Below are 26396 nucleotides of genomic sequence, written 5' to 3' on the forward strand. Positions count from 1 at the left end.
CATGCCTTTGCCACAATGCCTCGAGGTATCTGCAAACTGATTAAAAATTATGTTTTCTTGTATTATTTCCCTTAGAAATTAAATCTACTCATGACAGTAACATGTTCTTGTACCGGCACAGATGACTGAAGGTCCTCAACCCAGCATCAGCCTCTCAGTGTGTCTTCAAGCCACAGCTGTATTTTCTCTTGACTGAAGTCTTCCTATAGCAGTGAGACACACCATTTTTGCTGTCATAGGATCATGGAATCATTAAGGCTGGAAAAGACCTCTAAGATCATCTAATTCAACCGTCTACCTACCACCAATATTACACCACCATGTCATGCTAATGCCATCTGCATTTAACTTCCACTCTATGACCTTACAGTCCTGTGTTTTCAGCCCGATGGCCCCGGTTGTTGAACATTATATTGAGTTCTGGGCCTTGATAGCGAGGGTGAGGTACATTGGTACATTCACACTGTTGATCACCCTCACGTGAATAACGCCTGAAAGTACTGCCTAACTGCTATTTAGCTTTGGTGATATTTTTAACGCAGAAAGAAAGCTTAGATTCATTGCAGGCACTCAGGTCTTCAGTTTTAAAGAAAGAAAACGCAGCAGCACTTAGAATTGTATAAAGAAATGCAGGCTTTGTAAGGCCCTCCCGTCACAACAGCCCGAGTGCTGCTCCCGTGAGCGCTCATCACGGGTCTTATCCTCACAGACAGGCAGACGCGCTCGGGAACGGCGATTAAAACAAGGACAGACAACCCAGCCACCACACAAACTACATTTCCCAGGCGCCTCCGCCCTCCGCCTTCCTGCCCTCACATGACGGCTAGCTGGCCGCGCCATGGCGGAAGCTGCGGAGAAGGTAGAGGCCGAGAGGGGCCGTAGGGCACTGCCCCGCCGGCGGGCGAGGAGCCGGACGGGGAGCGGGAACGGGGAGGCGGGGGGGAGCAGCCCTGGCGGCGGGGCTGCGCGGGCCGGCGGCGTGGCGGCAGCAGGGTTTGGAGATAGAGGAGGAAGCGAGCGAAACTTCCAGTCCTTCCCCTCGTTTGCTGAGTGTCAGGGCTTGTCTGAGCGGACCGCCCGGGCTGGGGGTGCTGGGTTTAGGTGACATTTGATACAGAATTCTAGCAGCTGGGGCCGGGTGATTGAAATGCAGCTGGCACCGTCGCTGGGGAGAGTAAGGGGCTGAAGGAAGGGCCCCTCTGGAATGCATGAGAAAACAATAAAATTAAAGCTAGAAATGGCTTTCCGTGGCTTTCTGAATACTTTCTCGGTTTGTTTGCTGAGTTAGGGCTCTTACTTCTGATGTGCAGCTGAGCAGCACGGCTCCTGTCCTTCCTGAGAGACCAAACGAAAAAGAGCTCTAAAACTCTCTCAAGGAAATTGGCCATTTGGTTCCCATCTTTTCTGCTCTCAGAGACTTTGTTGTGAGAGGCTGGATTCTTTTGGGGGGAAGTTTTTTTTGGTTTTTTTTTTTTTTTTGCTTTTTTTTTGTCTAACTTGGTAAGCTTTTAACTAATAACACTTCAGAGAGCCTTTGGGATAAAACCAATCCTGATAAATTTCCTTACCTGCTTTAGTAAAGTGAGAGATTAAAGCAGTTTGTGTTTTTGTAATCCTGATATAGTTAGACATCTTGCTGTCTTCTGTTTATTTTCTATGCAGTGTATGCACAGCATGACTGAAAGGGATGTTATGTTGTGCATGCAGTGGGATGGTTTCTTTGCAATCCAAGTTTCACAGTTTTCCACTCCCAGCAGATTTAAGTAATAGGTCTAAACAGTTGGTAACATCTGGTTTTATAAACCCTATATCCATTGTATTAGGAAGCCAAGTGAAAAAAAATCTTTTGAAAATTCATATTGCATCTACAGAATGAGAGATTCTAATGGTTAAAGATTACTTTGCATTTCTGTGACTTCCTCATCTGTTTTCACTTTCTCTATTCTTAGGCTGTCTGAGCAACAGCATTTGCTATCTATCTGAGACATACTTCCGATTTTACCCTAGAGCCTGAGACTTATGGCAGTTATTCCTACATGATTTGAGATTCTGCTCATGTACAATTCCCTGCTGAGGAATTTCCTTTCCACAGTTAGAAGTGGGGTGCAGTCCGCTTGTTTCGTGCATTTGGTGAGAGAGGGAAACAACCTGACAAAACCCCAGGATAGTTATAACTACAGTTTGCCTGTGCTGGTAGGAGAGTTCTGGGTAAAAAGCTTCTCTCACTAAGTTGCTAGCAAGTGAATTAGTTGGTACGAGTTGATTCTGAACACCTTCAGCAAAACTGTTGTCAGGGAGCAAATAGAGTTTCTGCTTTTGTTGCCCAAGCTGAGACTCTTCTTGAATTATTCAGTGATGTTTTCTTTTGTTAATCATAAAGACCGTAGAACACTTACCTGAATTTCTGTTCTGTTTATGAAATTTTGCAGCAGCAATTGCAGTGGCTTGCTAATACAGCAGCGTTAGCAGTGTAGATTGGTATTCTCACAGTTCACATAGATTGTTGATTTGAATCAACTTCTGGTGCACTGTGACTTTGTAGGGCACTATTTTCCAAGGATGGCCTTTCACATAACAGCTTGCAATTTAGTGGAATCTTTGTTGTTTTAAGTGACAAATGGATGTAAGGATGAACAGCAAGTAAGCTGTAACTTTGCTGTGCACCTGTGTGAGCCTGTCTGTGTGGGGTTTAAACTCAGTGAGCTCCCTCTAAGAATTCTTGTTGCTTTTTTTTTCCCTAGCTCTTGTTTTTCTGAGTAACCAAAACAATTAAAAAGCATGGGGAAAGATGTAAATGGTGTAACTGCACTAAGAAGTCCATAAAAAAAGTCCAAATGGTGTAGCAGCAAAAATGTCCCTTGTTCTAAATGCTTATTTAGAGAAAACAGATAATTTTTTTTCCCCCAAACACATTGTCCTTCTGACATAAACTACGTGATCTAAATATCAAAATGATGCATCCATCATTTTTTTGTACAAAGGAGCTGAGTATGCAAATCTTAGTGTCCAGGAAACAGGCAAATTTTATGTTCAGAGTTTAGTGATATTTTGCAGGGGACTATTTGTGTTGTTATAGCTTGTCCGATAGGCTGCCAGTGTTACCGCCTGATATTTTAGTTCTCTCATCATTTGTTATTATAGAAGTTAAAAGGCAAAGAGATTCTACTCATATATAACAAAATTACTGTTTTCTGAAAGAAAAGAACAGATGGAGAGGCTGATCCACAGTTAATAAAGTTAAGCCTTAAGGTTAAAGGATACCTGAGTTTTAATCCCTCTTCACCTTTTCTTGACTACCATACTCCTCCTGCTTGCACTTTCCTCTTTCTACTTGTTAATACAGGCAGTCTAGATTACCATTCCCTGGGGTATGTGGTTTAGAGATGGACCTGGCTGTATATGGTAAGATGGCAGCAATCCTGGTTACATCTTGCAGTGAGTTTCAAGTAGCAAAAAGCAGCTTTTCTTCTCTCCCATATCCCATATGTGTAACCAGTTGTGATGGTCACTAAGGGTGAACCTTCAGTAATGCAGATGAGGCTTTTGCAGGCATTTAATTTCTGCTTGGAGGTGACAGTCGGTGCCTTTTATAAATAGGGAAAATAAATAAATGTGGCAAACTAAAGATGACACTGGTCATCAGTGCATTAATTTTTTCCTTTCTCCTTAAACTGTTGGTAACTCTGTTTTCTTTTTTTTTTTTTTTTTTTTTTTTTTCCTTCTCAGGTGAAATTCCCTACCTATTTATCACAGTATCCAAATATTACTTTATAAGATTTGAAATGCTGCCTTCTAGCTTGCTCATTCTTTGCTTGTATCATATTTTGTTGTTAAAATGCTTACATTCACTGTCAGCGTGTTAGCTGCAACCTTTTATTGCAATTGATAGCAATAAGTACGTTAAGTAAATCTTCATTTTGCTGACTTCTTTGAGGAGGCATTGCATCAGCAGATTTTACCAGTGGACAGGTGAGAGATTAGCAGGAGGCAACGTAGATTTTTTTTGTTGGTAGGACAGTAAGATTCATGGTCTTGCCACACAGAGATGTTTTAAAGGTACAGTTGCTTTAAAGGCAAGAGAAAGCCCCTTGGTTTGCGTTGATGTATGATAGGAAGGAAAAAATCGCTAAATTCTGATTTCTGTGGAAAATGGCTTGAAGTTATTGAGTTTTAAAATAACTGTGCTAATAGTTGAATGCAGAAGCTTGTTGCTGGATAACAAGAAAGTGCCATTCTGCTTCAGAAGTCAAACCACAAGGCATTGCTTTGTAAAACAGTGCTTCTTGAGGGAAGGAAGGCTTTCACAGAGGGCATGCTTCACCCTTCCTTGTAGGGCAGGGAGCAGCAGTCTCATGGTCACCTGGTGCCACTGAGTGTCAGTGTGGCACTAGATTAGATGCCCATGATGTAGGTGTGAGTGGGAAGGATAACTTCTGGAATGTTGAGAAACACTGAACTTTGAGTTGTTTTCATTTTTCTCTCTTATTAAAGACTTAAAAAATACTTTAAAAGGGAAACTATTACTCATTCACTTAGGGTTATGTATGTACTTAGCTAACATTCTCTTTTCTCTTTGCACTGTTTTCAGGAAACAAGGTCTAATGAGGAATCAACAGATGAATCTGAGGTAAGCCTGCCAGTCCTCTGTCGATTTGAAAAAATACAGCTGTCACTGGTTTGTTTTGGTAGCTGCTTGTTTAGAAGCTCTGCTGATACAGTATAGCAAGGAATGTTAAGCTACACTTCAATTATTGAAAAGGAGCTGTGATTTGCTATTAAATGCTTTTTTATACTTAAAAATGCAGTCACCAAATTGTAGGAAAGTGAATTAAGAGAAAAATTCAAGTGTATGCACTTTTGTTTCCATATGAAAGAACTGAAAATTTAATTGACAGTATAATTATGTATGCACTAATACTACATTAGATAAGATGTTTTCTTTATCTAGTGCCAAATCTTCACACTTCAAGCATAGGTACTAAGCAGGCACAAATCCTAGTCTGTGGAGTGATGGATTCTGCAGAGGCCATAGTAGTGGCTCTTGAAAGAGCTTTAGCAAGGGGGTACCTTGTATGACTGTGGAATAACTTTTTCCTCTGCTTTCCGTGAGTGGCTGTGACACTGTAGGGTGCTACTAGGAAGAAGCAGAGATTTCTTTGGCCCCACTGTGGAGCAGCTGCTGAGAACCAACTATTTTGGGGTTGAAACTAGATGATCACTGTGGTCCTTTTCAACCCAGGCCATTCTCTGACCTATGACTTTTTGCCTAATGTGAAACATTTTTGTTCTAGAACCACACTGTGTGTGGAGGGGCCTTAATGTGAAGTGCTTGTAAATAGTGACCAGACCAGAAGCTCAGCCTTATGTAGAAGAACAATCTCCTTTTCAGGGCTGATATTCACAGAATAATGTGTATGACTCTCTGTCTGTTTTTGCAGCTTTAAAGCCTATTGCATATGAGGGCCTGTCTTTCTAGTGTTTCAGTAACCTCTTAACACTTTAGTCTATTTCAAATGAATAATTTACAGTGGAATTAATATAAATGTGTTAACAGGTTATTGGACTTTTGTTTATTTTTACTTCAAGGAAGGATAAGTATGATGCAGTTTCTGTCTAATCAAAAGTGGAATAAAAAATAGTGGTAGGAGCAGCACATCTAAATGTTGTTAATGTTCGTTAGTACTATTTGAAGGGCAAGCTGATAGCTTCACTCTTACTTCTTGTGACTGTAAAACTATGTGATTTCTTTTGGGTGGCACATGGTTTGGGATGGATCTTATAGGAACAGTTCTAGGAGCTGGGTCTCTAATCCTTGCAGCCAGTGTCCTTTTTGAACCGTTAAAAATAGTATTTAAGGCATGGATTTTGTAGAGGCCTTGCCACCACAGTAATAAAGGTTTTTACATATACTATACAACTGGTTGCACTTAATTTCATTTAAATTGTTTCCATAAAATTGAAAGTTATTACTGTTGGTTTCAGAGAACGTATGATGTATACAGGTTGTATTACAGAAATCTATTTTATTATGGAGGAAGATAACTTTAAATAACTGTTTTTGAGTAAATGATGTCCCTGTCTGGACTGGATGTATAAACAAAATACAGAATGTGGGGTTTTCTTTGTACTTCTTGCATTGCTGTGCCGTCACGTTATTAAAGAATCAAATGCGCAGTGATTCTCTTTTATGCAGCAACTCCTTTGATGTCATTCCTTTATTAGCAGTTAATAAATAACATGCTAATCCTAATTTGTTACCTGCTTGATTTGTTTTGAATGGCCAGTTCTTTACCAAACACCAGGATGTTTGTTTGCATGGGCTCGGAGGTAAAGCTTTATAATAAAGCTCAAATGTGGGAGTCCACAAACGTGACCATTTCAAATGTCTCAGCTAAGAGCCTCTCACTGTAAGTTTGGTTGCAACTCTCTCTTCTAGTAAATTCAGTTCTTAAAGCTGCTTAAATACTTCCCATCTGCTTAAGTCAGAATGTGTAAAATCAAGAGGTATTCATTAGCAAAGGTGATGCATCTGTTCAGATGTTAAGCAGGCATCTCAGTGTGTGTCAGTACATCTTCCCTGATAACCACAGTACAACTTAGACTTTTATTTCATATCCTTACATATTTTATGGTGTTTTGTAAGTGTAATTTTCATTTAGACAGGCTGATAGGATGAGGAAGCTGTGTATCTAATGCTATATTGTAGCTTTCAAAAGAAAAACCTACTTGGCTTGCTATGTGTTCCTGCTCAATCAACAACAAATTTTCTTTGTTGTGTGTTTCGTTTTGTTCATTTGTTGTTTTGGTTTGGTTTTCTTCTGTGTATTTTGTTGCACATTGTGCTTATGAAGTATGCTTGGTTTACTTCTCACAACTTCATTATCAAGCGGGCTGCATTTGAGGTTGAGCCTTGCTCAGGTTTGTTTGTCAGAAAAGTCCAACTACAATGTGCTTTCAACAGCTTGTTTGATTTTATTTTGCAGCACCTAGAGCTGCATGTTGGGTCCTCCACATATGATGAGACCTTAAAAATAGACAAGAAAGTAATCTAACTTTGGGCAACTCATAAACTGTGGAGGGGAAAAAAAGTCTTAATTATGTATAGCCAAAGTCTGACCTCCTGATTTCAAATTATTCATCTGTTTTTGCAGTGTCTGTTTCAGGAAAATCCTTTTCTTCTTAACTGAGTTGTTTTCTTTCTGGCAGACCCATCTTAGATTTTGCTAATGAATGAAATGATGATGCTAATAAATCTGTAAGAAAGTACTCGGGCTTTCTTCTGCAGGAGTGCAACATGGTAGGAAAGTGAGATGCAAAAGAGCATTTTTCTGGCATTAAGGTTGTTGCTGCTTTGAAAGTTGCTCTTAATGAGATAATCCTGTTATATTACATCATGGACCATTGTGAGGCGTCCTGAGGAAAATATTATTTTACTTTCAACTAATTAGATGAAATTCATGAAGTGGAAATGGAGCCTTCCTTCTTGATGAGAGAATCAGAGCTAAGTTATCATCCTGCAATTTGGCTAGTTATTTATTAATGTTGTTCTTTCCTTTCTAATTTACTACTTGGCATACGAGCAGATGGTCCTGTTCCAGTTCTTATTTCCATTACAAGGGCTTTCTTCAAAAGAAGTGTCAGTGGAATCATAAGACCAGTGCATTGTCCCATAGAAAACTCTGTGATCATGTGAGGAATTTTACTGATTTTTGTGTGCCTTGCACTGCAGACTTAAGTTTTTGTTCTGTATTTTTGACCTGCTGAAGAAAACAACAAGGAAGGCAGATGCTTCTTTTATGCAAAAAGTTTTGAAGGATAATAACTTGTATTCTTAGAGTTAAAATGCTGCACTGATATGTGCCTTGCTCTTTTCTGTTAGGTATTTGTGTTTGTTAGCAATCATATCTCTGTGCTGTACAGCATGGTGTGTTTCCATTTGAGCGCTTCCACCACTTCCATTTTTATGTCTCCCACTCTTGATTTTTTTGCCTGTTCCCTGATCTTTGAGCGCTCCTCCCTTGTGAAAAGGAAATCTTCATTTAATTCTCTCATTTAGCTATTTAAACACCATACTGCTAAATCGTAGGAGAATTTACAAAAGGGAAGTTATTGTAGAAATCCTTTGTTAACCCAGTGTTCAGACAGCTTATGTGGGCTTAAAGATATCTCACAGCCCTACACTTCTTCCAGTGAAACTGATAGTGTTTTTGTTCTTCAAGGTTTTGAAAACAGATCTGAACTTGAACACAGTTATGAAATGTGTAAGCATTAAAAGGAGGACAACAAAAAAAAAGCCTTGATGTTTTCTTTTCCTTTTCAGTGCTCTCCAGATCTTTGTCTTGTATGCTAGGTCTGGATTAGGTCAAAGCAATTAAATCGTTTCAAGTAAATAAAGCATCTGGTAAAAAAAGCTCCTTGTCATACTCAGTTTCCATCAAAATGTCCTCTTAACATGGAGTGCTGGGCACTGGGCTGGAAGAGGTGAGCTCTTCTGTGGCTACTAAGCTTTTGAAGGAGCATCACCATTGCAACAAAAAATTAATGAGAAGTAGACTTGGCTACCGTAATTCAGTCCAACTTGCAGTTTTTTGTTTTCTGCCTGACCTTTTGTAAATCATTTCATGTCATCATGCCTTCTGTCTTTAGTATTGAATAACTCTATACTAGGTTGCCTTTTTTTTTTTTTTTAATTTCCAGTTCTAAAAACATAAGCCAGGAGAAAAATACTTAGGAAACATATTCTGTTTCACGTACTCGAGCACTCTGGAGAGACGTTGCTTGTCCTTGCATGGCTTTAAGTGATGTTGGCCTTTTAAATAGGGAGAAGGGAAGGAAAACACATATAAATTACAAATAGAAAGTTATCCTCCTTATTAATGAGGAAAATGTATCATGGAAATTATTTATCAATTTGAGTCAGTAGGATGAACATGGTAAATTATTTATTGCAGTTTAAATGGAATTTTTTCATATATTAATTAGAAAAACAAGTTTACAGTGAGTAGTAACTAACATAATATACATCGTTAGAGGATTGACTTGCAGGAAAAATGGATTATTGCTAAATTCTTTTAATACCTGCTGGTTTGGGGTGAAAATTACATACTTCATTTAATGAGCTATTAATATTAACCAAAGTGCCTGTTCTGCCTGCGTGTTGTGGAATATGTAAAAAGTAAAAATACTGCTCAGCTTATAGAAATGAAATGCAATTGCAAAGCCGGTGTGTTAACAGTATGCAGATGTGGCCTTTCCAAGAGACTAAATGCATTCATCTGGGTGGAATAACAGTGAGGGGTAGAAAATGGAAAGCAGTGGGGAAATTCAGCTGTGAGCCTTCTAGCTCTTTCACTGTGGTAAGTGGGTGAAAGTAACTGTTAAAAATTACTGTTCCCAAATCCGCACTGTAGGGCTTTCGTATGCAGTACATCACAAGGTGGCAACTGCTCAAGTAGGGTTTGTGAAGGAAACAAATGCTTGCCCAAGTTCCTTACTCAGCAAAGGGAAAATACAAGTAGAAATGTGTGGTTTTGTTGAGAGTTGTAACTGTTGGGATTTTTCACTCCTGGATGGGCATGGAAGATAAAACAGCCTGTCCTGTGCTGCCTGTGAGTATGGTACAGCTGAAGTGGATGGACTGATCCTGTGGTGCTGCTTGTTTTTTTTTTTTTAATTCCTGAAGTGGAGTAGTGAAAAAATTTTCGGATGTTTTTTGCCCTGCACAAAACTATCAGTAAAAGAAAAGAAATTGGTGGGAGTTGAATTGGAACCAAGACTTACTTTATGGACTTTACTTCTTTTTCTATTACATGCCATTTATAATGATTGCTCGTGTGCAGTATGTTGTCTGTGTTATTTCTGCTTCATAACTTGGCTGATGACCAGCTTCTTCAAACCTGTGCGAGTGAATCTTCAATTGGTGTTCTGGAAATTTAGTGTGACATTCTGCATACCACAACAGTTTTGAGAAGAAATAAAATGCTCCGTGCTTTGCTTTTCTTCCGCCTGTTATTTCATACTCTGAATGCAGCCCTTTTTGATACATATTCACAGGCAGCCATATCATCATAATTCCTTGCTCCTGGTGTATATCTGCATTTTCCCAAAGAGGCTGAGGGATTAAATAAATCCCTGAAGAAAATGCATGGGAGAACAGAAAAAGTGCTCTGTGAAATTTAACATTGTAATCCAGATTTGCCAATTTTACAACCAGGGGCTGGGAAGGTATTGGTGATTTGCCTTAGAGGAATCATAAAGAAGCTGGATGGCAGGTTATGCACTTCACTTCCTTCACTGAGCTAACATCACTGAATTTTCACTATAGAACTAGAGGAAAATGGTTTTTAGATGCAAAAGTACCGAATGTGACTTCATGGTTTGGAATTTTCAGTCTTTTGTCTTACTGTTGTTTTGTACAGCAATAGTTATGGAATTCCTATTCCAACGAATTGTACAGATAGGTAGCTCAGTCTTTTTTGGTATTTATTCTGAATGATTGTGACTTTTATTCCACGCTACTTTAATTCTTGCAGAGCCCGTGTTTAGGCAGCATTAAAATGCAGCAGTCTGTAACCAGGTCTTTTACAAAGATAACTGTCTTCACTGCCCACCTCAATAATTTGCATCTTTGTTGATATTGTTACCAAGGTTGTCACTTGAAATCAGTAATTTCAAAATATGGCTTTGTTTTGAAGGAAACCGTCTTTTCAGTTTTTGGCTAGGCAGGCTAATGAATTAGACCTTGAATGTTTATAGCTTTCATTTGCTGCTGCTTTATCTGCATCTGAATGGGTGACTTGAATCACAGAATCATAGAGTTGCTCAGATTGAAAAAGACCTTAAAGATCATCAAGTTCAACCATGACCAGTCCAACATACTGCCCTAACAGCCCTCTGCTAAATCACGTCCCTGAGCACCACATCCAAATGTTTTTTAAACACATCCAGGGATGGTGACTCAACCACCTCCCTGGGGAGCCTATTCCAGTGCTTAACAACACTTTCTGTAAAGAAGTTCTTTCTGATATCCAACCTAAACCTCTCCTGGCACAACTTGAGGCCATTTCCCCTCATCCTGTCACCAGTGAGAAGAGACCAGCCCCACTCTCACTGTGAGCACCTTTCAGGTATTTGAAGAGAGCAATAAGGTCTCCCCTCAGCCTCCTCTTCTCAAATGACTTCCCTGGTCCTGCTCACCACAGCACTCCTGATCCAAGCCAGGATGCTATTGGCCTTCTTGGCCACCTGGGCACACTGCTGGCTCATGTTCAGTCGTCTGTCCATCACTACACCGAGGTCCCTTTCCATGAGGCAGCTTCCAGCCACTCCTCCCCAAGCCTGGGGTTGTTGTGACCAAAATGCAGGACCCAACGCTTGGCCCTATTGAAACCCATACAGTAACCTCGGCCCATCAATGCAGTCTATCCAGGTCCCTCTGCAGTGCCTTTCTCCCCTCTGGCAGATCAGCTCTTCCTCCCAGCTTGGTGTTGGCTGCAAACTTACTGAGGGTGCACTCAATCCCTCATCAAGATCGTTAATAAAGATGTTAAATAGAAATGGCCCCAGTACTGAGCCCTGGGGGACACTGCTTGTGACTGATTGCCAACTGGATTTAACTCCACTGATCACAACTCTTTGGGTCCGGCCGTCTAGCCAGTGTTTCACCCAGCAGACATATACCTAGGGAGTAACAAATCTTACCATTAAAGACTGAGGCAAAGAAGGCAAAGAATATTAAGAACTTGTGCACTTCGCCTTGGTCTTTGTCTTCTCTAATGCAGGTGGCATTTCTGGGGACAGAAGGGCTTAGCTTTAACTTTCTTTATAAAACAGTACCTCAGCCTTATCCTGATCCTTGGTTATCACGTTGCCCTCAGCAACAGTTCCAGCTGGGCTTTGGCTTTTCTAATTTTCTCCCTGCACAGCTGCACTACGTACTTGTAATTGTCATAAGTTGCTTGCCTACTTTCCCAAAGACCATAAACTTGAGTTCCAGCCAAAGTCATCCTCCTCCTTCACCAAGACACGAGGCTGTGGAATCATACTGGCACATCCCCCTCCTGCAAGCACTGGCATGTTACATACAGGCTCCATACCAGTTACCCAAGTTACACCCCCACCCTATTTGTTCCTACTGTAAAGCTTTATCAATTAACCTTTACAATACAACTCCCATTGTCAGACCCCCTTCCGTTGGTGGGGTAAGTTACTTCTACTGGTGGCCAGCAGGCCTGGTCTCATGTAAATCAAGCAGAGGTCAAAAAACCCAACCCCTGTTGGGCACACCAGGCTCAGAGCTAAGTTTTATCCATTGGCCCATCACATTTAGTCCCTCATAATTCCCTATAACTGGAGGGATAGAGGAGAACACAACTTGAAGGCTCTGAAGTCGTTCTTCACAGTCCTTAGGGGAGCTCTTCCTAAATCATTGCTGCTTACCTGAAGCGACAGTAGGGGATAATAATCTGAGGGTCAAACTAGTGAAGGAAGTTTCTTCCTTACGTCTTTAATCCGAGCCCTTGGTAGGCATTAATGTATTTTTAGTATTTTGTTAAGATTTGCTTGTGGGACCAAACTTCAGTATGGGAGTTCTAGAGGGAAAGAGATTTGTGTTCTCTCAGTCACTTCTAGCCTCAAGGGAGTCCAGTAAAGCATGTAATATTTAAATTCAGCACAGTAAATAAGACAACTTGCTATAACACTTTGTTTTAGATCCTTTACTATCTAGCAAACCAGGCTTTTGAAGGTTAAAGGCCTTTGAGGCATAGATTATTTATTTATTTATTTGTTTGTTTATTTATTTATTTATTTATTTATTTTTAATTTAAGCATTTTTGTAGTGTTAAGAGATTGCACTGAGAAAAACTGAGTCATGATCCTAATCCTGAAAATGACGCAGGTAGTCTCTTTACCATTGAGACAGGAACAGAAATCTGGAAATTGTATTATAGGGTAGAGAAGCAGTAATGATGAAGTTGCACTTTGCCATATTTAGATATTCTATTGTGATTCTCCTTGTTGGAGTCCTGTGTCACTTGTCTCTTCAGGAAAGTGGATATCTGTCCCTAAACAGTGGATAGCAGCACGTTTTTTTTCTGGTTTTGCTTTGGGATTTGTTTTTCTTTTCTTTTAAAAGAAGGTAAAATGAAGAAATGGGCAACCAGGAAGAGCGGGACGACTGGGATTCTGAATGGCAATCTGTGTTTCTTGATTATACAAAATAGTGACCCAATACTATTTTTACAGTAATGCAACATAGATGTTAGCTGGAAAAGCACAACACAAATAATTGCTGTTTTCATCAGAAATAATGATTGTCCTTAAATAATTTTAAACAATATTTGGAGCCTAACCATTCAGTATCATTACTGAACTGGGGACTTGGAGACTTGGTCTGAAGCGGAGATTGAAGGGATCTCCAAACTCTGTTATCACATTATAATGTTACTTCAATCATCAACAGACATTAGCAATTTGTTAAAAGCTTCCTTTTTGTAATTTTTAAATCTGCTTTAAGAATATTAAATCCCCTGCTTATTCTGTCCCATACCGTTCCTTGGTTAAGTTTGTAATTCACTAGTTGTATTCCCGTGTCTTAGAAATGGGCAATCTTGTTCTCTAGCATATGTTATCTTTTTGTAACTCTTTGTGAAATACAGTAAAGCAGGAATTAAGAAATGATGCATACAGACATTCCTGACATGCTACTGAGAGAAGTTTGTGTCTGGTAATCTGGATTACCAGTTTGTCTAGGCTGAGCTCAGGCTAAATCTGATCTGGGGGCTGAGCTCAGGCTAAATACAGTCTGGGTAATGAGGACGAGAGATGACTGAGTGATGGAGCAGTGAATCTCCTTTCCTGAGCCACTCACTACAAGGAGACTGTTTTCTCTAAAAATTTGTAGGAATGGGGCTTAGCAAACCTGAAATCAGATTTGTTTATGAGTCAGTGCTTTGATATCTCTTGAATGTGAATGAAGGGAGATAAGGCCAAAAGAAGGGCTTGGGATCTGAGCTGCAGAAGATAAAAGATTGAAAATAATCATAACATTTTGTTACTGGACCAAAGGAGGTATTATGGCCAGTGTAAGAAATCTCTAGGCATAGTAATGAGGTGAAATCGATAGTTTTGTTTTATCTGTTGTGTTGTCGGGCATAGTGAGCGTCCTCATACGTCTTACAATAGCCTTGCTTCTCAGACCCACTGAGTCCAAGCTGAGCATTGTGCAGCCTTCCCAGTACATTCCTGCCCTATTCAGGGCAGGTGCAGTTAAAGGAAGGGCTTGCCCACGGCTCAGGCACATTGTGCAAATGCCTGCTGATAGCGCAGCTCTCAGAGGTGCTGGAAGGTGTTAGAAGTTCCTCCCTTCCCTCTTCTCAACAGGGTACCACCCATTCCAATGAGTACTCATTAGTCCCACACGGGTTATGGGATTTGTAGAGAAAAGGCCCTCAAAAATAAAATGTATAAAACCATTGCAGCCCTCCGATTAAGGCACGACCTCTATAAAAGCTTGAAGCTTGGAGATTTTTATCCTGTTGGTCAAGAAGCTGCTGAGAGAGCCTAGATTTGATCAGAAAAGGAGTAGGTGATCTTACTGAGTTCTACTAGATATTTTTCTGGACGTTGTGCTTCTGTATGTATAGAAGAGAATTAAGTAGTTTTCCATGAAGACTGCATTCTGGGATTAGGAGCCTTTTTATGTATTTTATTTTATATTTTATTTATTATATATATTATTTGTTGTCAGATGGGGGGTTGGAGATTCATGATCCTTGAGGTCCCTTCCAACCCTGGCCGTTCTGTGATTCTGTGATTTCTGTAGTAAGTGAACCTACCCTCAGCAAACCACAAAGGATGTGACTGTTTAATTTTTGTGTAATGGAAGATGCTCTTTGAACCTTTACATCAACCCCCAAATAAATGGAATTTATTTCTTTGGTTTGACTCAGGATTTTCACAAGTTTGTGGACCAACAATTCTGAAACTGTAACTAGTTAGTTTAATTTCTTGTTAACTCAGGTGCTTTTCTCTTTGGATTTTAATGGTTTGCAGGGTCAAAACATGAAGGTGTAAACAGTGCTGGAGTGACCACCTCCAGTAATTGGAGTTCTGGCTGGAACTGGATGGGCGATGCGCAAGCAAAGATGAAGGGCACTTGCCTTATAACGTATGCACCGTTTATTTCCATAAAGGCTTTGGAAAACTTAGAGGACAAATGGTGCAGGAAGGATGACACTTTGCTGTCAATGCCCGTAACATAATTAGAGTATCCACAATCAGCAGAGCATGCAGTTCATGTGACAGACTGACCTGTGGGCAGATCCGCCGCTGCAGGAGCAAATATGGGCTAATGGAATAACTCCAGGAGCTGCCCACAGTTTCCTTCTGGATATGTTCTTTGCCAGGACGAATTCTTGGATTATTTTCTCTATTCAGTATTTTACTGCAGTTGTTCCTGTAGGCAGAGCTGGGGAGGGTAGAGTAGGAATATTTGAAGAAGGCTGCAAACTTGCATGTCAAAAGGCAGGTTGCTTCCCTCACGGTGATACTGGCCCTTGGAGGACTTAGTGCACGCTTGCAGCACCATTCAGTTGTGTGAATCTGCTCCAGAAGAGTTTGGAGGAAGCTCCTTGCCTACTGGACGGTGGGCATGGGAAGAGCAGCTTCTTTAATTGCAGGAATTCAGGAGCAAGAAGGGCCCTTAAGAGGAGTAGGATTTAGATTGGACTGACCAGCTAATTGGGATATTTCTTTCAACTGGAACCAAGCTTCCACAGGAAATAGGTGTGGATACCTGGAGCACGTTCTTCCTAGCAATTTTACTCTTAGTTTAGCAGCAACAGACAAAGAGAAAAATGAAAGGAAAATGAGTTTCAAATTAGCGTTCCTGTAGTTGAAAAATAGTTTTTAGTTTAAAGCAACCCAAAGGTAGTTGCCTCTTCTCAGCTCCGTGGGACTCGTGCACTTTGTGAATTTAAGTCTGCCATGTGTGGAGCACTTTCAACATCTAGTGTAGTATGTATTTCTTTTCCTCTCAATATCTGACAGGAATTTCAAGATGCTGGGCTGTTGTGTTTTCTTAGGCAGCCTGTGTGGAAGGATGCGTTTGGCGGCAGTACAAGAGGCAGTGCTATAAAATTTACTTTGGAACGTTCGGATTCCTCTAGGATGGTTTAAAGGACTTCTCTTTAATTAAAAGCGCCGTACACTTAGTAAAAATCCATGTTAGTTGAGAAATTGATTTTTGTTTTTTCGGGTTTTTTTTCGCTTTTTAAAGGGAGGCTTGAGTTTCCTTGTCTGGGGTAAATGTCACTGTGCTTCTATGGCGGCTTTGCTGCGAGTCAGGACTTGCACCGTTCCTCCGGGTTGTCATAGAAACGCAGCTAACTGTCAGCTCAGCTCAGGCTGCTGATGGTTTTATTTGTTGGTTTTCAGGATTATTAAAATTTAACAAAAATTATTGATTTGCTTTTTATTAACAACGGCTCGTGTTTACTTTAGAAGTTCAGGCTGCATGGAAGCTTTCCCTGAAAGAAAAAAATGCCATAAAAATGATTAAACTCTGATACTCTCAAGAAGGGATCATCAAATGCGTTTAATATATGGGCTGGGGTCTGCAGCAACAGAGAGATCTCGCATTTTTTGCAAATCACCTTTTCATATCACTTTGTTTACAGCCAAGTCATTGCCTTACCCTCCCCCTCCCCCCAGTGTTTCAATTCATCTTTTAGCTCAACTTTTACTTAACATAAAAGATACCTGTCAAGAAAGCGTGAAATGGGTGCATCATTGTGTCTTCTATTTGAGGTTTCATTTTATTTACTTCTTCTTGAAGCTTGGCAGAATGCTTCAGTGCACTGACTTCTGAAAGTATATATATTTTTTTTGTGTATGCATGTGCATATGGGAAAAATTACTTAGTTTTCACTCATAAATAAGACAGGCAAAACTTATTTACAGTGACTTTATCTAATGGTCCATGGATGAATGCTTTTATGCAAACTACTGAAGAGGCTAGAATTAACTTTTCACACTGGTTGCACATTTGATGTCCAGACTTCAGCAACATGTGGGATCTCAGAAAAACTAGATTGCTGGAGTTCAATTTTGACTTTTACAAATTTATTCAGAGATTACCCACACATTTGAAGTGTAATCTTTATGAGCAGTGTATAAAATGCAGTAATGTATTAATTGCTGTAGAATGGATGCACGCTTCCTTCCTCCTTCCACCACTTCCAGCCTTTTTGCTTTGACTCTACCTCCTCCCGCACCACTGTAGTCATTTATTAAGGATCTGTGGGCACAAGTAATTTGGCTGATTTATATACAGCCCTGTAATTTAACGTTGTCATTCTGTCTGGTAACAACTTTGTTCATTGTTGGGCTTACTGAATAAAATTGTTTCTTGGTGGACATTTTGACACTTCACTTCAGACTGCTACGTCATGGGCTGCTGACATCCCTATATTAATCTCATTTGTATTCTGTCACAAAACTCTGAAATAACATTTCAAAAGATCCTTTCTTTGCAGTGTATTTCTATAAGCCTGGTGCTAAATACTGAATGTGTCCATAGGTCCACATGGCTTTTTTTATGTTTTGTATGAGAGTTTGTGGCGATAGCAAATGTGGCAAAGGCAACTTAAACAAAACATTAACGTCTCTTTTCCCACATTCATTTTTCAGATCATTAGCTACAAAAAGACACTGCACAGAGAGAGTTTTTCTGCCATTGACTGACACTGTTCATTTTTATCTTTAGTCCTAGGAGTTGGAAAGCAATGGTTTGTGGGAAGTAAAAGATTTGCGTTACTGGGGCTCTCACTAGTGTGCTTTGGAAAGTGTTTTGTGTGGGAAGTACATTCAGTGTTGGTGCATTAATTAGAACTAATAGCGTATGTAGGAGATTATTATGAAAGGCCTACTGCTTCCCAGTGTGAAACAAGGAGTATGTATGGGTCTGTGTCTGTCTAGGCATGTACAGTAGTAACTGTGGCCTATTGAAACTCATGAAATCTCTCCTTGGCATTATACTTCAGTAGACCATCGGTCACAAATAGATGCCTGTGGCAGAACACTGCGCACCTTGAGTTTCCTCTGGAGACAGTGGGCTGGGTGATCAGTGAGTTTGCTTCTTGTGCTTTTTACCTCAGTTTCCTCTTTGCTCACAGTGTGCCACTTCCTTTGCATCTAGGTAGCGATTGATGATAACACCTAACACACTGGAAAAGAAAAAGAAAGGAAAAGTTTGGTATTTACTGCAGATGATAGATGTGACCCATAAGAACGGACCAAGTCCGGATCGTCTTCCCAGATACTATTGCAAAAATATACTTTTATTTAACTAAAAAAACCTTGGTATGCCTTACACAGTTGTCTTACTTGTAGTGGGTTCTTCTTATTTTTGTTTACAGCATTTTGCCCCTATCCTTCCTACAGAGATACTGCGTCTTGCGAAGGTCCTGAAGTTTCTTGTAACCTGCATGCTTCAGCTTAGACTTAAATGTGGCCATGGTAGAACAATTTATTTTATCACCATTCATTTTTCCATATCCATCTCTTAAATTTTTCTTCTGAATTGGGAATGACTAATTTTATGTAGCAAAATACACACACATTTTTTTCCATGCTTTTTTAGAAATCAACTAAATGCCTCTTAGACTGCAGCTGAACTGTTATGCTATTAATACAGTCTTTGTTTGCACACGAAACTTTGGAGTGAAAAAAAAGAGCAGTAACAAAAAAGCACAACCCAAACTCTGGAATGATAAAAATGTGTAAGTTTGGCTTTGGATTGTAATGGCTGTTGTTAAGATGTGATAGTGATCCATCTGTGCCTGTTGCTGTATAACAATTCTGGGTATATTTACATTTCTTTTTACTTGGAATTAACTTCTAAATGGTTTTTCTTTTCTATTTTTTCCTCCCTTCTATTTATACTGTTCTAAACATAGGAAGATGAGAGTGAAGAGGAGCCCAAGCTGAAGTATGAACGACTTTCTAATGGAGTGACAGAAATTCTGCAGAAAGATGCAGCCAGTTGCATGACAGTGCATGAAAAGGTATCACACGACATTAGGGCAGAGATGGTACTTGTGCTTGGGTTTATGTATTTATCTGTGCTTACAATGCACCAGTATATTTATGTGTAGAAGTACTGCCAGATTTAGAGGTGCAGTGGAAGCCAACAATAATGTGAATAAAATTCATGGTTAGTGTTGAACAGTCCTTCCTTTCACAGTCAGAATTCAAGATGCAGTAATTTGTTAGATGCTGTGTTTACATAAGCTACTGGAAAATGTACTAGATTTAATTATGGACAGTATTATGAACTACAACTGGGATACAATCCCAACTTTCCTTCGTCCAGAAAATAAATTGTCATGTAATATGCTTATTTCTGCAGCCTCAATCTCTGAAAACAGGTTCATGCAAAGGGATAGCTCAGCATATATTCAGCTGTGGAAGATGCCTGAGTTTCTGTTTATATGATGTGAAGAAAGCAATTACAGTGTGTTGGTTTTTTTTAATGCTCTAATACTGTTTCAGATGTACAAGAGAATGAAAGGGAAGACGGGATAAACAATGCAAAGAAGGAATTTTATTAAGAGCTGTTTCTTTGTTCTTATCATAAAGGAACTTAAGTTGTTTGACTTCAATAATTACTTTATTTTCTCATCTTTTATAAATACTGGGGAGAGTTTTAAAATACGATGAATGATGTAGAGAATCTGAAAGTATGAGAGTTGGTAATTTGTCAAGTAACTGTTACTATATAAAACATAATTGTTGCTTTCCGAATTATTTTTCACAGCCACCAATAACTCCTTAACATTGATTGTTGAGGGACCTATCTCTTATTTGGCTGCCTTTTCAGACTGACTCGTGCTGTGCCTTTTGCACTCAAAGGACTGCTGCCACGGCTCAAGAGGCTCTTAAGATGAGACATGTATTTTAACTCTGGGAATTAATCCAATAAGTCTTCTGAAAATGTTTTTTGACAACCTAGAATTAAGCAGATATTTTGAAAATTGGCAAGCATTGCTTCCCCATCTGTGCCACCTTTCTGAGATTCGGGTGAATTCTGAAAAGCAAGAGATAAGCAGGATTGTTCTATAAGGACGTGCACAGATACAGCTTTAACTACAGCATCACAAAGAGTGGCAATACAGGAAAGCTGTTTAAGTATCCCAACACTTTTAGTTTCCCAGCAAACTGTATGCACTATTTATGAGAAGGATCAATATGGTTAGAAGCTAGGTACTGGAGTCTGGTATGTGTCTGAAATATGTCTGCTACAATAGAGAACTTGAAACTGAAGGTGGGTTAAGGTGCTGTTGGGGTGTTCTTTGGTTTGGTTCTGTTTCTTTTCCTGCTGAATTAAGAAAAGCCCCGCTAAAGACTCATCATTAATAAAATTACATCGGATTGTGTAAAATATGTCTCTGATTAAAGCTGTTGAACTTTGCTGGGAATCCTGAAAATCTGGCTTCTGTTTCCAGACTAATTTCCCCTCAGAATGATTTTTTTCTTTTCACTGCTAAAGCATCATATTTTCACCAGGCTTGCTGTCTGCACTGGATGACTAATCGTCATGGCACCTGGTGCATTCAAGCAGGCCTGTGCAGTGGAATAGTCATACCTAGTTATGTCTGCACACCTGATGTTTTATTAACCAGTATTGATTTTTTTACCCGGGGGACTTTTTTCTTCCTGAAAAAAGGCAACCTTGCAGGAGTGAAAGGCATTGCAGGGAATGAATTTCTAATGAACCCCTTCTTTCCCTTTTTTGACTCCTTTTAATGTAGCTTCATATTTTAAGTGCCTGAACTGAAATTTCATTTTAAGCAATTCCATTTTGATAAATCCTTTTAAACCTTGACTTTCTGTAAGGTTATTTTTTAAAGATTGTGCTGCCTGACTGACACGCTTAGCAGTGCCTGTAAATTTGAGCATTTCATTATAGGTTGCAATGAAGCATGCTCACATGCAGTGAAATACAGAGAATTGAGGAGCCCAGACTATTTGAGTAATGCTGAAAGGAGGTGGGGGGGAATAAAAGAAACCTCTGTCATAAATCAAGTAGTACCAAAGTTCTTCCTTTCCTGCTTAGGTGTAGTTTGCATGGTTCAATTAACAGCAGATCTCTCAGAATCAATTGCAGTCTTGTTTATATCAAAATAATTTTGTGATGGCATGCTTTTATGTGGAGGTCACTTTATTTTGTTACTTCTTTTTAGAATGAAACTCTGAAATACCCAAGGAGAAGTGTTATTTGTATTGAGTCTGCCACACACCAGTGTTACTAAGTGAAAGAAAGCAAACCTTGTGGTTATCTGTGTGCTTAAAAGCAAGCAGAGACTTTCCATAATCCAGCAGTGTTTCACCAATGGCCTATTCCTCTGTTTGAATGTTTTGCTTTTATGTTTGTGGTGGGGGAGAATGAAAGCCCAAATGATACCATGACAATTGAAACAAAGCTGTGGAAAGGATCCGAGAACTATTTCTGGTCTGTGTTTAAGTACTTGCTTTCACACTGCATTTTTAATTTGCTGCCACAGTCCATCAGGCAGTGCATACAGACTGCAGACACACCATTAGTTGTCAGTAGATGAGGATCCTCATGACTCATTCTGACAGTTAACTTGCACTATCACAGTAATATGGGCTTGAAGCCCTGTTTTATTCTTTAGCTGCAGTTAAAATAAGCTTTGTCTATAGCAGGTTTTTTTTTTTCCTTCTGAGTGTTGCTAATCATTAATCTGTTAAACATCCCGGAGTTCATTTAGCACTGCTGTAGTTCTGGTTGTGGTGTCTTGTATAATCAATCTTTTTCTTTTACAGTTTTTGGCACTGGGAACGCATTATGGCAAAGTTTATTTACTTGATGTCCAGGGGAACATCACACAGAAGTTTGATGTTGTAAGTATGGCGTTATTTACAGCACATCTACTGCATTGTAAAAAGCTGTGATGTACTAAATAATAGATACATTCGTGTTTGTGCCACACCTGAAATTTTACTGATGCATTTCGTGACTCCCCACCCCCACCGTAAGACAAGTGGCAATTTACAGTCCTGGGAAAACGAAGTTGAACTGGATGGTTTGGTGATGAGCACGTCTCAGTTTCCATACAATAAACGCTCTTTCTGAAAACAGAAGAGGAAATACATATTTATGATTGTAAATGGCTATTATTAATTATGTACCCCAGAAGCTCGTGACTTCCATAAGGTATGAGCCCGCTCATTAGGTGACTGTTGTCAGTTGTTAGTGTGTATGCTATCGTCTTATCTAGTTGCCACAAGTAATTGAAAATTGATTGATTGCCTTGCTGGTTCAGTTTATCTACTGCAAATATATAACGCTAATATTTTATGTGAATGTTTTGAAGCTTGGACTCTTAAGGGATTGTATTGATTGAAGGAAGAAGAGGCAGACTTCTTCTTTTTTCTTATTTTGGTTCCTGATATTAGGGGATGAATGAAGTGGTCAATTTAAAATTGTGTTCTAGAATATTAGATTATTTTTTTTTTAATTGTGCATAGTTGTTGATTTTTATTTATTTATTTATTTTTTACTTTATGTTTTTTAATTTATATATATACACACACACATCTTTTTCAGTGTCCTCTTTTTCCATGAGAGTCAGAGGAAGGGAACTGGCAATTATTATTTTTTTTTCCTCCTGGTATTGTCACAAAATCTGGTAGCCAAGCATCAGCTTTTCATAGCAGTGTCAGCACTTGTCATAGTATCCATTGCAAGGTGTTGGTATGTTTGCAGAAGGAACATATGTTCTAAAGCTGACACAGCTAGCTGCATGAGAGAGGTGAAAGGTTTTGTTTATGTTTTTGAAAAATCTAATTACACAATTGTGCAAGAGGAAAGAAGTCTCAGCCAAAATGTAGCCTCCCAGGCACAGCCTTTGTAGAAAACTTTATAAATAGTAACGGTCAAATTAACAATGATCTTACTGGGCATTAATTAAAAGTTAACCTGATGATGTTCTCCAATTTCTTGTAACTTCTTACTTTTCTTAGCTCTGTAGAGGTGATGCTGACTGCAGTTCAAAAGAGGAAAGACTTTGATGTCTGCAATTGGTGGTTCCAATTAGATTACGTGTATGTTACTTGTTAACTTTGGGGGAAAAAAAAAACAGATTAAAGTGTACCTGAATTCTTCTCTTCCATCTCTGCAGTAAAAGATTTGATTCAAGAACTTGCTCAAATGAAGTTGACATTTTCTCTCGAGGCAAGCATTAAATGCCTTAGACTTGTATTCATTCCAGTCTGTGTCAGGTAGTTGAAAGAGTTTATTTGTAAAAGTGTCTTTTACTTGTGGGTGCATGACCAGGGCCGTCTTCCTCCACACTCTTCCTAGAGATGAAATCTGTATCCTTCTGTAAAGATGCAGTGTACAGCAAGTCTTAGGAGATGTTATCTACTAAAGACTCTAAAACAAAACCCCTGGGTTCTCTTTGTACCCACCCACTCAAATCTGCTGTTCTAGTTTTCTTTATTATTGAAGCCCAACCAGGAGCTGCTGGAAGGCTCATTTCTTAGGATGAATTTAGGATTGGGCCATATAAACTACTGCTCTACAGCTTTTATGATATTATTTCCTTTCTGAATCTTTACTGGCTTCAGATAAATATTTCTGTGCCGTGTCTGATTATAGGGATAGGAGTGATTACTTCTTTTTTAATTCTTTTTCTTTATTAGATGTAGACTAGAAAAAAAAGTGTTTCTTGCAGTATATTCTTCGTATTTGTCTGTTGTTGGCTTCTTGTTTATTTTGTTTGTTTCTTTTCTGGTAATACATGAATCTCCTGTGCAAAAAATAAGTACATCAAAGATCAGATGGAAAGGGTGCATTTTCTCTTTTTCATAGTTTGAAGAAAAATAATTTTGATCAAGGAGAACTTGCATTCTAAAGAAAAACTCTACTTTGTAATTACTGGGTGTTGTAGAGCAGAATGAACTATCTGTGTGTGAAACAAGGCAGCTTTTAATGTTCTTTTCTGCTTAAACAGAGAGGGATTTTTTGGATGAACACTGTCAGCTGTTGAACCAGCAGAGATAGTTTGTTTTCCACTGGCTGCTGTATGTCAGAATATTTTCCTTCTAACCTGAACTTCTAAAGATTTTGGACTACAGATTAGAAGAATGCCAAACAAAACTCTTGATGGGTTTTTCCTTCTCTTCTTCCACTATCTGTTTGCTGTCTCTCCTCCTTGGAGATTTCCATTATAGCACTGCTCTGTTGTGAATTGCAAACAAATATTTCTTAAAGAATTAGAGTCGCTTCATGGATTCCATAGATGCAAAACATTCTCTTGTAAATTCTCTGTGGCAAGGAGTATTTTCTTTGATTAAGCTTTCTCTGGTTCTTCATTGAGTCCCAAATGAGAAAATTCCATCTGAGATGTGTTTCCATTAGTGAGTGTAAACACAAGATAGTGTTTACTACCTTGCAGTAGTAAATAGGAGAAATATCTGTTGTTACTAATTGCTAGAAATTTGTAATGCTTAAAAATTGTTCCAAGTAAATAAAATAGTGTCTTGTCAAAGAGAGATGACCTTATCTGAGGCATTGATACGTTGGGCAAAAGTTCATGTTAAATATATGTGGAAAGTATCATTACTTCTCTCTTAGTCCTCTTGATTTCCTTTTATCTCTCTTTATCTCTATTGAACAAATAAATACAAATTTTGTTTTTAAGAGAAGTCTGATTCCATCCTATATTGGCTTTCATTTGATTTTGATCCCAATTGTGAGACAAATATAAAGACTGACCTCAGAGGATTTACTTATTTCTTCACGTCATACATGATTATCATGTCTAGCTTCTGTGAACATTGAGAGAGAACTGACAGGTATGTTGCAGAATCTCCAAGGTAGCCAGTTTCTGGATCATGATCTTGAAGTTGGAATTACACAGAATTGCAGAGGTTGGAAGAGATTCAAAAGGTCATTAAATCCACTCCCCCTGCTAAAGCATGCACCCTGCAATCGGTCACACAGGTTGGTGTCCAGACTGGTCTTGAATATCTCCATAGATAGAGACTCCACAACCTGTCTGGGCAACCTGTTCCAGTGTTTTGTGCCATAAAGAAGTTCTTCCACATATTTGTATGGAGTTTCCTATGTTCAAATTTTAGTTAATTCAAATAATTTATTCAAATATCTAAACAACAACAACAACAAAATACCTGTTTGGTTAGGTTTTTTTTTTTTACAGAATCCTGTTAGAACATCGTCCTGTAATAGTGGTAGAATACTTAGGTTATTTTGTTGCTGAATTGCAAATGTTGTTTCTAGTGCTGCAAAAGCTTATATTCACGTACTCCATAAAAATTCTCAGAGGCTTCTGTGAAACTAACCTCGAATGGCTTAGAAGTCTTTTCAGATCAATCTTTCTTCTATCCTCTGCCAGGTCAACTAGTAGTCTTTTCGGGTTTGCAGTTCCTCTTTGCAGTAAAAGTGAAAATGTGTGCTTTGAAACCAGTATGGGAGATTATTGTTTTTTTGAGAATTGTAAGACAGGAATTTGGGGGTGCTGGTGTCTCAGTCACCACGCTTGTGTTCTCATACGATCTCCTCTCCTACATGCCTAGCCTGTTTTTGTTTGGTTTTTTTTTAGCTCTCACCAGCATGCCTGTCTTTGACAATGTCAGTCGCCTAAGATTAACTGATATGCATCCTCAAATAATGTATGTTTGACAAACTGGTGTTCTGTTGTACTAGGGTTCAGTGCGTTGAGTGAGATGAAATGTGTCAAATGCATGGAAATTATTACTAAAAGGCAACAAGAAGGGGGAAAAAAGCCTGCTAATGCCACTGACAAAGGATGATGCAGGACTTATTCACAGCACGTTAATTCCAAATGCCTCTCTGTCTTTCTTTTCCTCTTAGACTGTCTACAATTTATTAATATAATTATTGCTTCAACTGGCATCTTGTGGATTAAGGACTTGTAGATATGAAGAAATCTGTACAAACATGTTTAGTTAAGTAACAAATCAAAAACCTTCCAATAGGCAAGAAAATGTGTACTCATTCTGGTCTTCTAATAAACACCAAGCTTACAGCAAGAATGAGAAGTCTTGGCTGGTGCCAGTGATATTCTGTGAGAAGGAGAAACAGCACCTATTTTACTATAATAGGGAATTTAAATATTTAATGCCTCTCGGGTGCTTCAGAGGTGATGCATGAGCCGAGAAAACAAATGTAAATAGTGTTTGAAAATTTATCTTAGTGCAAAGAAGTTGAAGTTTTCTTTGCATGGAACACTTGTGAGCTATTCAAAACTGCTGGAATTTCGGAAAGAGAATGAAACATTTACACCTTCTGCCTGTTTTTGCAGAATTTCTTTCCACTACATACT

At 39.0% G+C, this 26396-nt stretch overlaps 1 protein-coding gene across 2 annotated transcripts in view; it reads left to right on the forward strand.

Moving 5' to 3' along the window:
• Positions 1-838: 838 nt before the first annotated feature.
• The window catches only part of VPS41 (VPS41 subunit of HOPS complex), a gene marked incomplete at both ends in the record, with an annotated part of 103762 nt that continues 78204 nt past the window's right edge, over positions 839-26396 (forward strand). The window contains 4 exons of one of the 2 annotated variants that reach the window (XM_079538201.1): positions 839-859; positions 4589-4627; positions 18960-19067; positions 21850-21927. In XM_079538201.1, the coding sequence (XP_079394327.1) occupies positions 839-859; positions 4589-4627; positions 18960-19067; positions 21850-21927 (246 nt within the window). Of the gene's footprint in view, positions 860-3948; positions 3970-4588; positions 4628-18959; positions 19068-21849; positions 21928-26396 lie in introns of those variants that run through there. The other variant, XM_079538202.1, reaches the window with a different exon arrangement.

The sequence above is a fragment of the Tetrao urogallus genome (assembly GCF_951394365.1).
Source record: "Tetrao urogallus genome assembly, chromosome: 7".
NCBI lineage: Eukaryota > Metazoa > Chordata > Aves > Galliformes > Phasianidae > Tetrao > Tetrao urogallus.